This window comes from Gadus morhua, chromosome 9 (genome assembly GCF_902167405.1).
Source record: "Gadus morhua chromosome 9, gadMor3.0, whole genome shotgun sequence".
Classification (NCBI taxonomy): Eukaryota; Metazoa; Chordata; class Actinopteri; order Gadiformes; family Gadidae; genus Gadus; species Gadus morhua.
This window is the reverse complement of record NC_044056.1, coordinates 19,591,402-19,602,010: the sequence shown is the minus strand read 5'-3', so window position 1 is coordinate 19,602,010 and position 10,609 is coordinate 19,591,402. Positions and strand designations below refer to the sequence as shown.

The 10,609-nt window shown below is 42.7% G+C and overlaps 1 protein-coding gene across 1 annotated transcript; it reads right to left on the bottom strand.

Moving 5' to 3' along the window:
* Positions 1-1,836: 1,836 nt before the first annotated feature.
* Positions 1,837-10,315, bottom strand: LOC115551264 (probable polypeptide N-acetylgalactosaminyltransferase 8). The gene is made up of 11 exons (XM_030366908.1): positions 10,067-10,315; positions 7,864-8,191; positions 7,546-7,712; positions 6,898-7,084; positions 6,039-6,236; positions 3,978-4,074; positions 3,712-3,897; positions 3,298-3,435; positions 2,485-2,577; positions 2,228-2,398; positions 1,837-2,077 (listed from the first exon to the last, which is right to left on the bottom strand). The coding sequence occupies exons 1-11, from the start codon at positions 10,227-10,229 to the stop codon at positions 1,958-1,960; spliced, it is 1,848 nt and encodes a 615-aa protein (XP_030222768.1). The 5' UTR covers positions 10,230-10,315; the 3' UTR covers positions 1,837-1,957.
* Positions 10,316-10,609: the final 294 nt, after the last annotated feature.

Below are 10,609 nucleotides of genomic sequence, written 5' to 3'. Positions count from 1 at the left end.
GAGCTCACCCCGCCGGAGCTGCTCGTCCGCCGGAGCTGCTAGTCCGCTGGAGCTGCCACCTAGCTTCGGCGCCAGTTCAGCTCCCGGAGTACACCGCACGAGCTGCCGGACTGCGGCCGGACGGCTTCGACGGCAGCCGGCAGCTCCGGTGCGGAGAGCTCGGAGGCAGTCTGGCAGCTCAGCTCTCGGAGTGCAATCCTTTTCTTCTCCATGTCGCGGTTCATGGACTTCAAAGAGTCAATCCCAAAGTTCCTTCCCCCAAATTCTTCTCAACCATGGCCGAGATATCCCCCACTACGAGTCATTTCTTGTTGTGGAAGTACCAGAGACGTCAGACACAGTCCTTATTATCCATAATATCATCCGAGGCGCACATAGCTTTTGGCCGTGATATATGATCGATTATATAAATACCCGTATATAATGTTATTATTATGTTATATCATATAATATAGATATAGAGCTCCAGGAGTCAGCAAACGGCAACAATCCCTTCTCCTCCATGCTATGATTCAGTCTGACAGCTCATTGGTCAATGGGCAGCAGCTCATTTTCATCAACGCTACAGACACCAGAAACAGCACATTCTGAAGGGACTGAAACAGAGGGGAATAGCGGTAGACGATATTTTTTTTCCTAAAAGCTATTTCCAGCAAACAGCTCAAAAACATGTTTTCTGGAACTCAAATACTATGTTTACTTGTTGGGAAAACACCATACTATGTCTCCTTTAACGGGTTTGGTTCTTTCGAATTGTACCTAGCTGGCTTGCTTTGTGGTCCATTGAATGGACCACAACCCAACAATATATGATACTTATGTAGCCGTTGCATCAACTACATATTATATTATTAGATCATTAGTATTATCAATAGCTAGATTTCCCCCCTCCCCCACAGACGACCTGAAGCAGGACTTTGACATGTACATCAAGACCATTGAGGACCAGAATCCAGGCCTCCTCATGACCAGAGTGAGACACAGTGAGCAGCTGGGGCTAACCACGGCTAGGATCTCTGGATGGAAGGCCGTCACGACTGACGTGGTCGCCATCTTGGGGGCTCACATTGAAGTCCATGACCTGTGTTGAGGGGGTACCAAGTTTACCAGCATATGCGATTTATACTTCTGTAGTCTCACTAATCAGATTAATACTGTAAAGTCTGATAGAAGATTAGCATAAATCTGGGTGAAACAGGCGCCTCCCTCTCCAGTGCTTCGTAATTTTTTGATCCATCATGTTGCTGGAGTGGGAATCTGTAAGCTTGTAATAGCGAATACAGCAAACACACACTTGGCCAGCACTAGTTAAATATAATGGGTCTGTCGAGGTATCGAATCAACATATTGTGGACATGGCCGCTGTAGAAATACACAAGTAAACCAGTATCCTATCATCACGGAATAATCATCATATGTGGGTGTTTTCAGGGACATACTAACAGCGGGTCTGTGTCAGAATGTATAGATATAGACGGTGCTCAGTCAGCAGCAAGTACAACCGGCAAGTCACCGGGCCATCTGCCGGGATAATGCCCTCCTCCCAGCCCATCAGAATCAAGCACTCTTAAACAAAGTAGAATAATTAATGGTGCTTTACTGGCACCTTACACAATACAGGCAAGTGCAGGTCGCCGTAGTCGTTGGAAAGGGAGGGGTGGGGTAATCAGAGGTTACCAACTGTAACGTCACCGCTAATAAATCTTCACACTAAACCTTTAGGATTATAGACATATTTATGGCATGATTAATGAAGCAAAATGTTCATTTTCAAAAATAAATCACTTACAATGAATGTCTGTTTATTTGAATAAAAAAAACACGACTGACATTCTTACATTTGAGATCGTTTTAGTTCCTTTGGCATGTTCAAATTCAGTCAGATCAGTGAAATGTGTGCAATTTCCTATATTACAGAATAGATCCTTATAATACAGTTATACACACTCAAGATTTTTTAGAAAGGTTTGATAACATTTTGGATTTCCCATCTTTGGCCTGTACATTCTTGTACCAAAAGCTTGCTCATTATAATTTCCAGACATCTACCGGTCTGTTTGTTCTTCAATTCTTTACCCTGAAAAGGAGAGAAACACAGGCATACATCAGGGAACACTGTGTGTCATTATTGCACAATTCATCCAACGTGAATCAAATCCTTCTCTGCTGCATTCGCACACAACATTGTCCACAATCAATCACCCACAACACAATACAGTAGATGTACCTGGGTGAAGTCCCAGTCAATTCCATTTATTTTCTGAAGAGATTTGTGGCAGTTGTTGAGGCCAGGCTCGTTGTCTTCGTTGCCATCGTCCGTCAAACAGTGATTAACATTGTACTTATGGGACTTGATCCCACCAATGTAAAGCTCACCAGTCTCTTGGAAATATGTGTGCTGATGAGAAAAAAAACAGAAGAAAACAACATTCAGTTTTATCAGATACTTCATCCAACATATTAATAGTACAACCTATGGCTTACTTGAGACATAGAGTAGTGGCAGGGATATGCAATCGGTGTGTGGCCTGGAACTGGTCCTTGGTCTACACACATGTTGGCATCGAGGTTCTTCAGCTGAATATGGGAGAAATATGTTTAACTTGATTCAAAAGCACTATACTAAAGTGTTCAGTAGGCTTAAAGGGGACCTATTATGCTTTTTCGACTTTTATGACCTATAAACGTTATTATAATGATTGATAGTCATGTTTAACCATACACAAAAAACGATGTTGATTTTCGGGAAACTCTTCCTCTCAACTGGGCGCTTTCAGCATTCTCTGTCAACGCTCGGTTTCGTCCTCTGCCCCCTCCTGCCAACCCAACTCTGTTGTGATTGGTTACCTTCCTTGAAGCGCACGCACGGGCAGTTTGACCAGGCATATGGGGGCGCGGCAGGAGTACATCTACGTAGATGATTTCCCGGAAATGTGAACAACTGAATCGCAAACGTTATCCCGAGTGTTTAGCGCTCTGCACAGCCACCCCAGACTGTCAGCAGGGAATACGTCGAAATGCATGTACGTCATTATTTGACACTTTAGTATGGTTAAACATGACTATCAATCAATATAACAACGTTTGTAGGTCATAAAAGTCGAAAAAGCATAATAGGTCCCCTGTAAGTATTTACCTTGCCAAAAATACAAATAAAAAAACGGTACTATACAGATGAAATACCTTCTGATATTTCATCACAATGCTTCTTCCATCAGAGATGATTCAGAATAACTCTATGGCTCTAAAAATCTCCACATGTTCCACCCTGTCCCTCATATAGTTAAGACAACTCACTCCTCCATAGGCCAGGATATCGTCCCTGGTATCCAGCAGTGGATACACGTTGTCAAGGTACCACTTGAAAGGTTTACAATTCAGCCTTTTTCTTAGTTCTTTTCTCTCAGACACATCCCCAAAGTCAATATCGTGATCCTGCAGAACAGAAGTGTTTGTTGATCAGAAGCCTTCATCAGTTAAGCCAAAGAATGAGTTTCTGTCTTAACCTTAAACAATGAAGCCAAATAGGACATCATTGTTAAGTCTGGTTTAGTTTCAACATCTTACCTGTATTTCTTTATTTGCACACACATTTTTCCCAACATTTTTTAAACCATATCAAAGAAACAAAGAAAATGTCTAGAATACACTAGACATTATGTTTAATGATCAGTGTAAATTGGCATGACATCTTAAGTTAAACAATTGTACCTCAAAGGGCAGATTCCAGGCCAGATTAACGTTGTGTTTGTACTCATCCATCCAAACCTCTGCTACCCTCAAAGCATTCCTTTTCATTGTGAGTGAGAGGTCTGTCATGTATGGCTTATGGTTCCTCTCAATGTGGGCTATCTTGGAGCATGGAACAACCTCAATACTTCCCCCACATGTCCAAACCTACAAAATAATTAAAGGGCATTGTTACAATTCAGCCATTCCTAATATAATTAACCCAGTAACGTATGTGGTATACTTACACGAATCCCGAGCTCAACATTTTCTCCACCGTATACTATACCAATTTCACCAAGATACCTCCGATCTGCGACGAGGATACCCATTATGGAAGGACTCCTTAAATGGTCAAACAGACGACACGGCTCAATACGTCATTGTTTAGGATTTAGTTAATGCAGATATGTTGTTAAAGGTCCAATGGCATGCTACTTTTTGGATGCTTTAAAGGGGACATATTATGAAAACAGCACTTTTCCTGGGATTTGGGGTGTTGTTGTGGGTAGATGGTGCTCCCACACGCATACAAACTTTGAAATGAGTCTGTACATGATTTTTTGAGTGAGATACGCATTTCTGGAAGCAGCCCGCCTTCACCTACCAAACGAGCGAGTCAGTTTCGGCGCCCCCTCTTGCAATCCGGCAGCCCAGCTCCCGGAGTGCAACCTTTTCTTCTCCATGTCGCGGTTCATGGATTTCAGAGAGTCAATGCCAAAGTTCTTCTCAACCATGGCCGAGATATCCCCCACTACGAGTCTTTACTTGTGGAAGTACCAGAGACGTCAGACACAGTCTTTATTATTCATAATATCATCCGAGGCGCACATAGCTTTTGGCCGTGATATTAGATCGATTATATAAATACCCGTATATAATATTATTATTATGTTACATTATATAATATAGACATAGAGCTCCAGGAGTCAGCAAACGGCAACAAACCCTTCTCCTCCATGCGGTGGTTCAGTCTGACAGCTCATTGGTCAATGGGCAGCAGATCATTTTCATCAACGCTACAGACACCAGAAACAGCTCATTCTGAAGGGACTGAAACAGAGGGGCATAGCGGTAGACGATATTTTTTTTCCTAAAAGCTATTTCCAGCAAACAGCTTCAAAAACATGTTGTCTGGAACTCAAATACTATGTTTACTTGTTGGGAAAACATCATAATATGTCTCCTTTAAAGGCCCACTATGCATGGATCTGCCATTTCTTCGCCGTTTTCTCGGTTTGCGCTCAGACTTTTCTCTACACAGCTCCCCCACAGCTTCGTAGTAGATATTTTACAACTCTGTCGTAACAACTCGTTGACGACCCTTCCCCATGCACTTCTACGCTAGACATGTGCATCTGTTTTCAAAGAAGCCGGCGAATGCGTTGAGCCATGTCCGAGGTAGATGTTTATAAAGACAAGGTTATACATTTTGAAATAGTGTATTTGTGTTACAATAAACATAAACCCATCCTTTTTTATAGTTGACGGGGAGATTTATATCCTAGATTAGAATTGTTTTATTTTTGGTTGAACAGGGCCCAGTTTCCCGACAATGATGGATCTTCGCTCATACGATCATTCTCAGGATGGATCTTTCGAAACTAGGGATGGGCAAAATGATTATTTTCCGGGAACTAGTTCTTTCAATTCAGTTCACTATAACGATTCGTTTGTTTGATTCGTTCGTTTTGATTCGTTCGCTTTGACACTGTCTCGGAAGAGGGCAGCGCTGATACTGCAGTGCCTCGTGGCAGCTGGCAGCGGGGCTCCTGTGGGAGACAAACGTGGGCAACAATCCCTTTCTCCTCCATGTCACGGTTCATGTACTTCAGGGAGTCAAAGCCAAAGTTCCTTTTAACCCAATTCCTTCTCCACCATGGCTGAGATAACCCCCACTACGAGTCTCATTGTGGAAACACTAGAGACGCCAATGAACCCGATGTGTTATCTGCCTTAACTCCAACAGCAGAATGGTAATCCAAATAACAAAGAACTGTACAACAGTGGTAGCTCATTTTCTCATTCACGGGCCAAATTCTCTGGGAGGGCAAAGCAGAGGGAGGTAACATTTTCCTGTATGACGAGATACGGGAAAATCCAAATCGGCGCATCCAAGCTTTGTTTTTTCAAAGGCAGAGCAGGATACCTAGTGTTCGTTTTACACTTAACGCCATTTCAAGCTACTGGGGGACCATAGTCAGGCTAGGGGAACTCATATTAATCTTAGAAAACCTCCTAAAGGGACATTTTCATGCCATGGGATCTTTAAGGCAGATCTAGAAAAGCAATTATCAGGTGAAACTTACTTTCCCGGTAAGGAGGGGTCATCTCGTTTGTACCACTCAGGCCTGAAGCTCTCGTTCGTGCACCACAAAGCCCAGTCAAACCCATAGGATGCAGTGATGTACTCTACAACCTCAAGATCATAGTAGTTGACTCTGTCAAACACCGGAGACACAATCAGCCTCCGATCTCCTTTAATCTGCGTCAGCAATGGTTCCGCCCTACAAAACAGAAATAGATTGAGATCCCATTAAAAAAACATTTCAAGTAATTGGCACAAGTGATCAAGTGACTGAATTCCCTTCGCCACTGATGTGTTTTAGTTTGTGTGGTTGTTTATACTCATAACATAATCAGGGTGTGAATACAGGGGAGCCAGGGAGTAGCGGAGCTCCCCTGAATGAGACTCACCTGAAACAAAGGGGATCAGAATTCTGGTTGGTAATAATGCCTGCGTATTCGCTTATTGGTTTATTGAGTGCTTCAGGGAAATCATAGTTATTTTGGAATTTGACAATGACAGGAAGCTTAGTAAAGCTTTGCATTTGAGCATGCTGTGTGCATGAACACTGACACAGACCCGCTTTTTGTTCCTGTTTCTCCCTGAGAACGATATTTCTAACCCCCACAAATGATTATTCTGGGACCTCTACAGACCCTTTTTTTTTTTTTTATAGTTTACCGGTTCTGGCCAAGTGTGGGTTCGCTGTTCATAGCCAGTTACAAGCTGAAAGATCCCCCATCCAGCAAAATGATGGATCAAAAAAATCTGAAGCGAAGGAGAGTGAAACGCCACATTCACCCAGATTGGTGCTCATCTGATATCGGATTTTGACTACACAATTATATCTGTCATATGATGGTAACTTGGTACCCCCTCACCACAGGTCATGGACTTCAATATGAGCATCCAAGATGGCAACCACGTCAGCCGTGGCGGCCTTCCATCCAGAGATCCTAGCCGTGGTCAGCCCCAGCTGCTCACTGTGTCTCACTCTGGTCATGAGGAGGCCTGGATTCTGGTCCTCAATGGTCTTGATGTACATGTCAAAGTCCTGCTTCAGGTCGTCTGTGGGGGGAGGTGGGTAATCTCTGTGTAAATAATAGCTATTGATAATACTGCTGAATTAATAATTAGAAATGTAGTTGATGCAAGGGCTACATTAGAATCATATATTGTCAGTTACTAACAAGATTGGTCAAATAGATACGTAGTAAAAAAAAAAGTGACTTGTTTGAATGTAACAGATCCATGCCTCAAGCTTTGTAGGCAGAAAATTAAGACTTTATACATTTGAACATGATGCCTATGAATTCTCTGCTTGATTGTGAAATTGGAAAATTGCATGCTTTAATCTGCAACATAAAGATCATGAGAACTGGGAGATGGTTTCACATGTATCATATGCGGTGAGAGGGTGGATCTTCCTGCCCTTTAAATATTCCCATAAAGAAAGTTTTGCACTGAAGTAGTGATGTTTTATACTATGTCTATCATCTGTTAGAATAATCCTGTTAATAGAGACAAACCATTGGTGCTGTGGTCATCCACCAATATGATTTCTTTCAGCAAGGACTTCGGAGTGCGGTCGATAATACTTCGGATGGCTCTCTTGAGGATTGACAGGGCCTCATCCAGGTAGATAAGAACTACTCCAATGCTGGGCAGATCCTTTGGGTAGGTCTTCATTAAGCATCTAGATTCAAATCAAAAACACCTTATATACTTTTTGGAAATTAGCACTCAAAAACATGCACTCACACACACAAATACAAACACTCACACACACACACACACACACACACACACACACACACACACACACTGAGAAGAGAAAAAAGGTCAACCTTGGGTCCCTGGTGTCTGGAAGAGATCGATTAAGGGGTAGGCGATCGCTGAGAAAGGCGTTGTAACCATATTTCACAAATAAGGCTTGTGCCTCTTTTTGTTCGGCTTCTGAAAAATTCTCTCCATCCCAGTTCTGGAACAGGGCAGACTCTGGGAAAAGTTTCTTCCCCTCATTTCCTGGCTGTTCAATCTTCCCAGGTTTATCTTCGTCCTGCTCTTTGACCACTGCAATTGGTTTTTCTTCTATTTTTCTATGTCTGTCTATATCTTCTTCAAGAAGCCTCTGCATGGATTCATGTTTTTGATTAAGGGCTTTTATCAAGTTGTCTGTAAGAGAAGAAAAAATGTATGTGAGTTATTGATTAGCTGGACAGAGTAAAAAAGCAAGAAATCAAAGAAGCCTCAGGCTCCAAAATTCAGCATAGACATACATCCTTTACATGCAGTATTTCATTTCTGCTGTTGGTGAAATATGAGTAATATTGCTAACCCCTCAGCTCCACCAGTGAGCCTTGCATCTAATGAACGTTGCATAACATTTTGCATTGGGCTTGGAAACGCTACGATTAAAATCAATGGAAGATGCTCTGCACACAGCCACCAGACATGGTGTTTCTGATGGCTTCGTCCAAACAAAAACATGCACAGTGCTTCAATCTTGCAACATCGAACATGAACATTATCTTCAGATCAGGTGATGCTTGGGCCTATAGCTCATCCAGGGTAACCTGAAGGGGGCATTCAAGAACAACTCCGACCCAGACGCATGTTGCAAGACTACATCTGGTCCCACATGTGCGACCAGTAAATTTGCCCTTTTTTATTTAATTTTTTTTACACGTTAAATGGGGAAGGTCTCGTCAACGAATCCGGAATCTGGAGTGGGCCAATGATTGTGAGAAGGATAGGAAATGGCCACTGTTAGTGGCAAATTTTTGTGAGGGGGAGGGTACTAGGGATTAAATATTGAGCGTGCGTAACCGTCTCTAAACGTGAGAAGGAGAAAGATTTCACAACCTGCTACGTGTGTTTGAACCATTCGCCAACTGTTGACTTGTTCTTCTGACCTGCGGCTAGTGTGCCAGTGCTAGAGTCCTGCGGGGGTCTTATTTTGCAAACCCGCACCCGCAGTAGGCTACTTAAAACCGCATCCGACCCTTGTTTCGACAGTGGCGCGAATTACATTCAGCTCACGACCAAACCCGCTATAAATGGATATCAACACCCGACCCGCATCCGAAGGAAAAATAGACACGGAACGCCGGGGAATGTGGTGCTTGGCCTGGTGCTTTAAATTGCTCTGCAAAAAAAGCACATTCACTGTTGACGGTTTTAGTCGACTCCTCCACTCCTGAATAACATATTCAGCACCGGGGAAGTCTTGCTCGCAATTGCAAAACCCGCGTCCGACCCGTGCCGTTCAGGCGTCCGACCCGCGTCCGTGTCCGACACAAAACATTATTTTTCACCCGTTTCATCCAAATTGTGCCGGTCACCCGTCGGGTACCCGAACCCGGTCAGAACTCCATGTGCCATAAAGGGCTTTTCACCCGGGAGGCGTTTGTCACCTCCCGGCGACAAACATAGTTAAATTGTTTACCTGTGAAACGCTTCTCCAGTCTTTTAATCGATGCGGGTAATGTGTAGTGATGGGATGTGAATACCGCGCGTCATCAGACAGAAATCAAGGGCTCTGTTTGTCAAACAGTGGCAAGACCTGCCGCTGTTTGAGTTCAAAGTTGTATTATATTGACTATATATTATTGGTCTAGGCCTATATATTATTGTAAAATTCTCAAATACGAGGCGGAGGCAGTTTCTGATCGAGGGTTTACTCAACCAAGAACTGTATTCAATTCTGAACGGAATAGTAACGGTAACTCCAAACAGTGGGCCTAGAGGTAACTCCATGGTAACTAACTTCTAACTTCTAACTATCAAACCATTAAACATAATGGTGAAAACAAAGTAACCTAGCAACAGGAGAGATGCTTGGCGAATTGCCGCCTGATGTTTGTCCTACAAGATTTATTTCATCGCTATGCTCTATTGTGCTGAATTTAAATTGATATATTGTAGTTAGAACACATAATCGACAAATACAATGTAGGCCGCCGCCTACATCATTTCACGTTGCCACTCTTTTGCCACCCCATATAAAATGTGCTACCATCGCAAATATAGATATAAAGAGTCACTTACACAGATCTTTAACACTTTGCTCCAAATCAGAAAGCATTGGAGGACTGGCATCTCCAAATGATTCAATTGTATCATCTCGGTTAATACAGAAAGCAACTATGTAATATATTGAACATATTCCAGCCAATAGCAGGAGTATGCGCTTTACCAGCAACACCTTCATCGCGAATGGAAACCCTTATTCAGCGAATTAGTTTTAGTGTTCAACTGAACTGACTGGTCTCATTGTTTCTCAAGGCTACGTTGACGCTTTCGTTTCTGCAGTGGGTGTTTTTTTTAATTGAGGAAATGCGTGTAGATCATATTTTTTTAAAATTTTGACAAGAGTGACCTTTTTCCCCTGCAATAAGAAAATAAAAAGACTAATCTTTATATAATGACACATATATAAAGATTATATAGGCTTATATGTCATATTTTCTTCGGATACACATAGCTTATTTATAGCCTTGTAGTAGGCCTAGGCCTACTCCTATTGGATCATTTTACTGCTCGTCTTCACACAGCAATGGAAGAACCCCCGTCAGGAAGCGTGTCCTTGGC

Bases quoted from the DNA above. Each gene is read 5' to 3' on its own strand.
- LOC115551264 (XM_030366908.1), bottom strand. From the start codon at position 10,229: ATGAAGGTGTTGCTGGTAAAGCGCATACTCCTGCTATTGGCTGGAATA. The intron at 7,713-7,863 runs GTTGACCTTTTT...ATTTGAATCTAG, and splicing joins CCAGACACCAGGGACCCAAG to ATGCTTAATGAAGACCTACC. The intron at 7,085-7,545 runs GTTTGTCTCTAT...CTCCCCCCACAG, and splicing joins GGATGACCACAGCACCAATG to ACGACCTGAAGCAGGACTTT.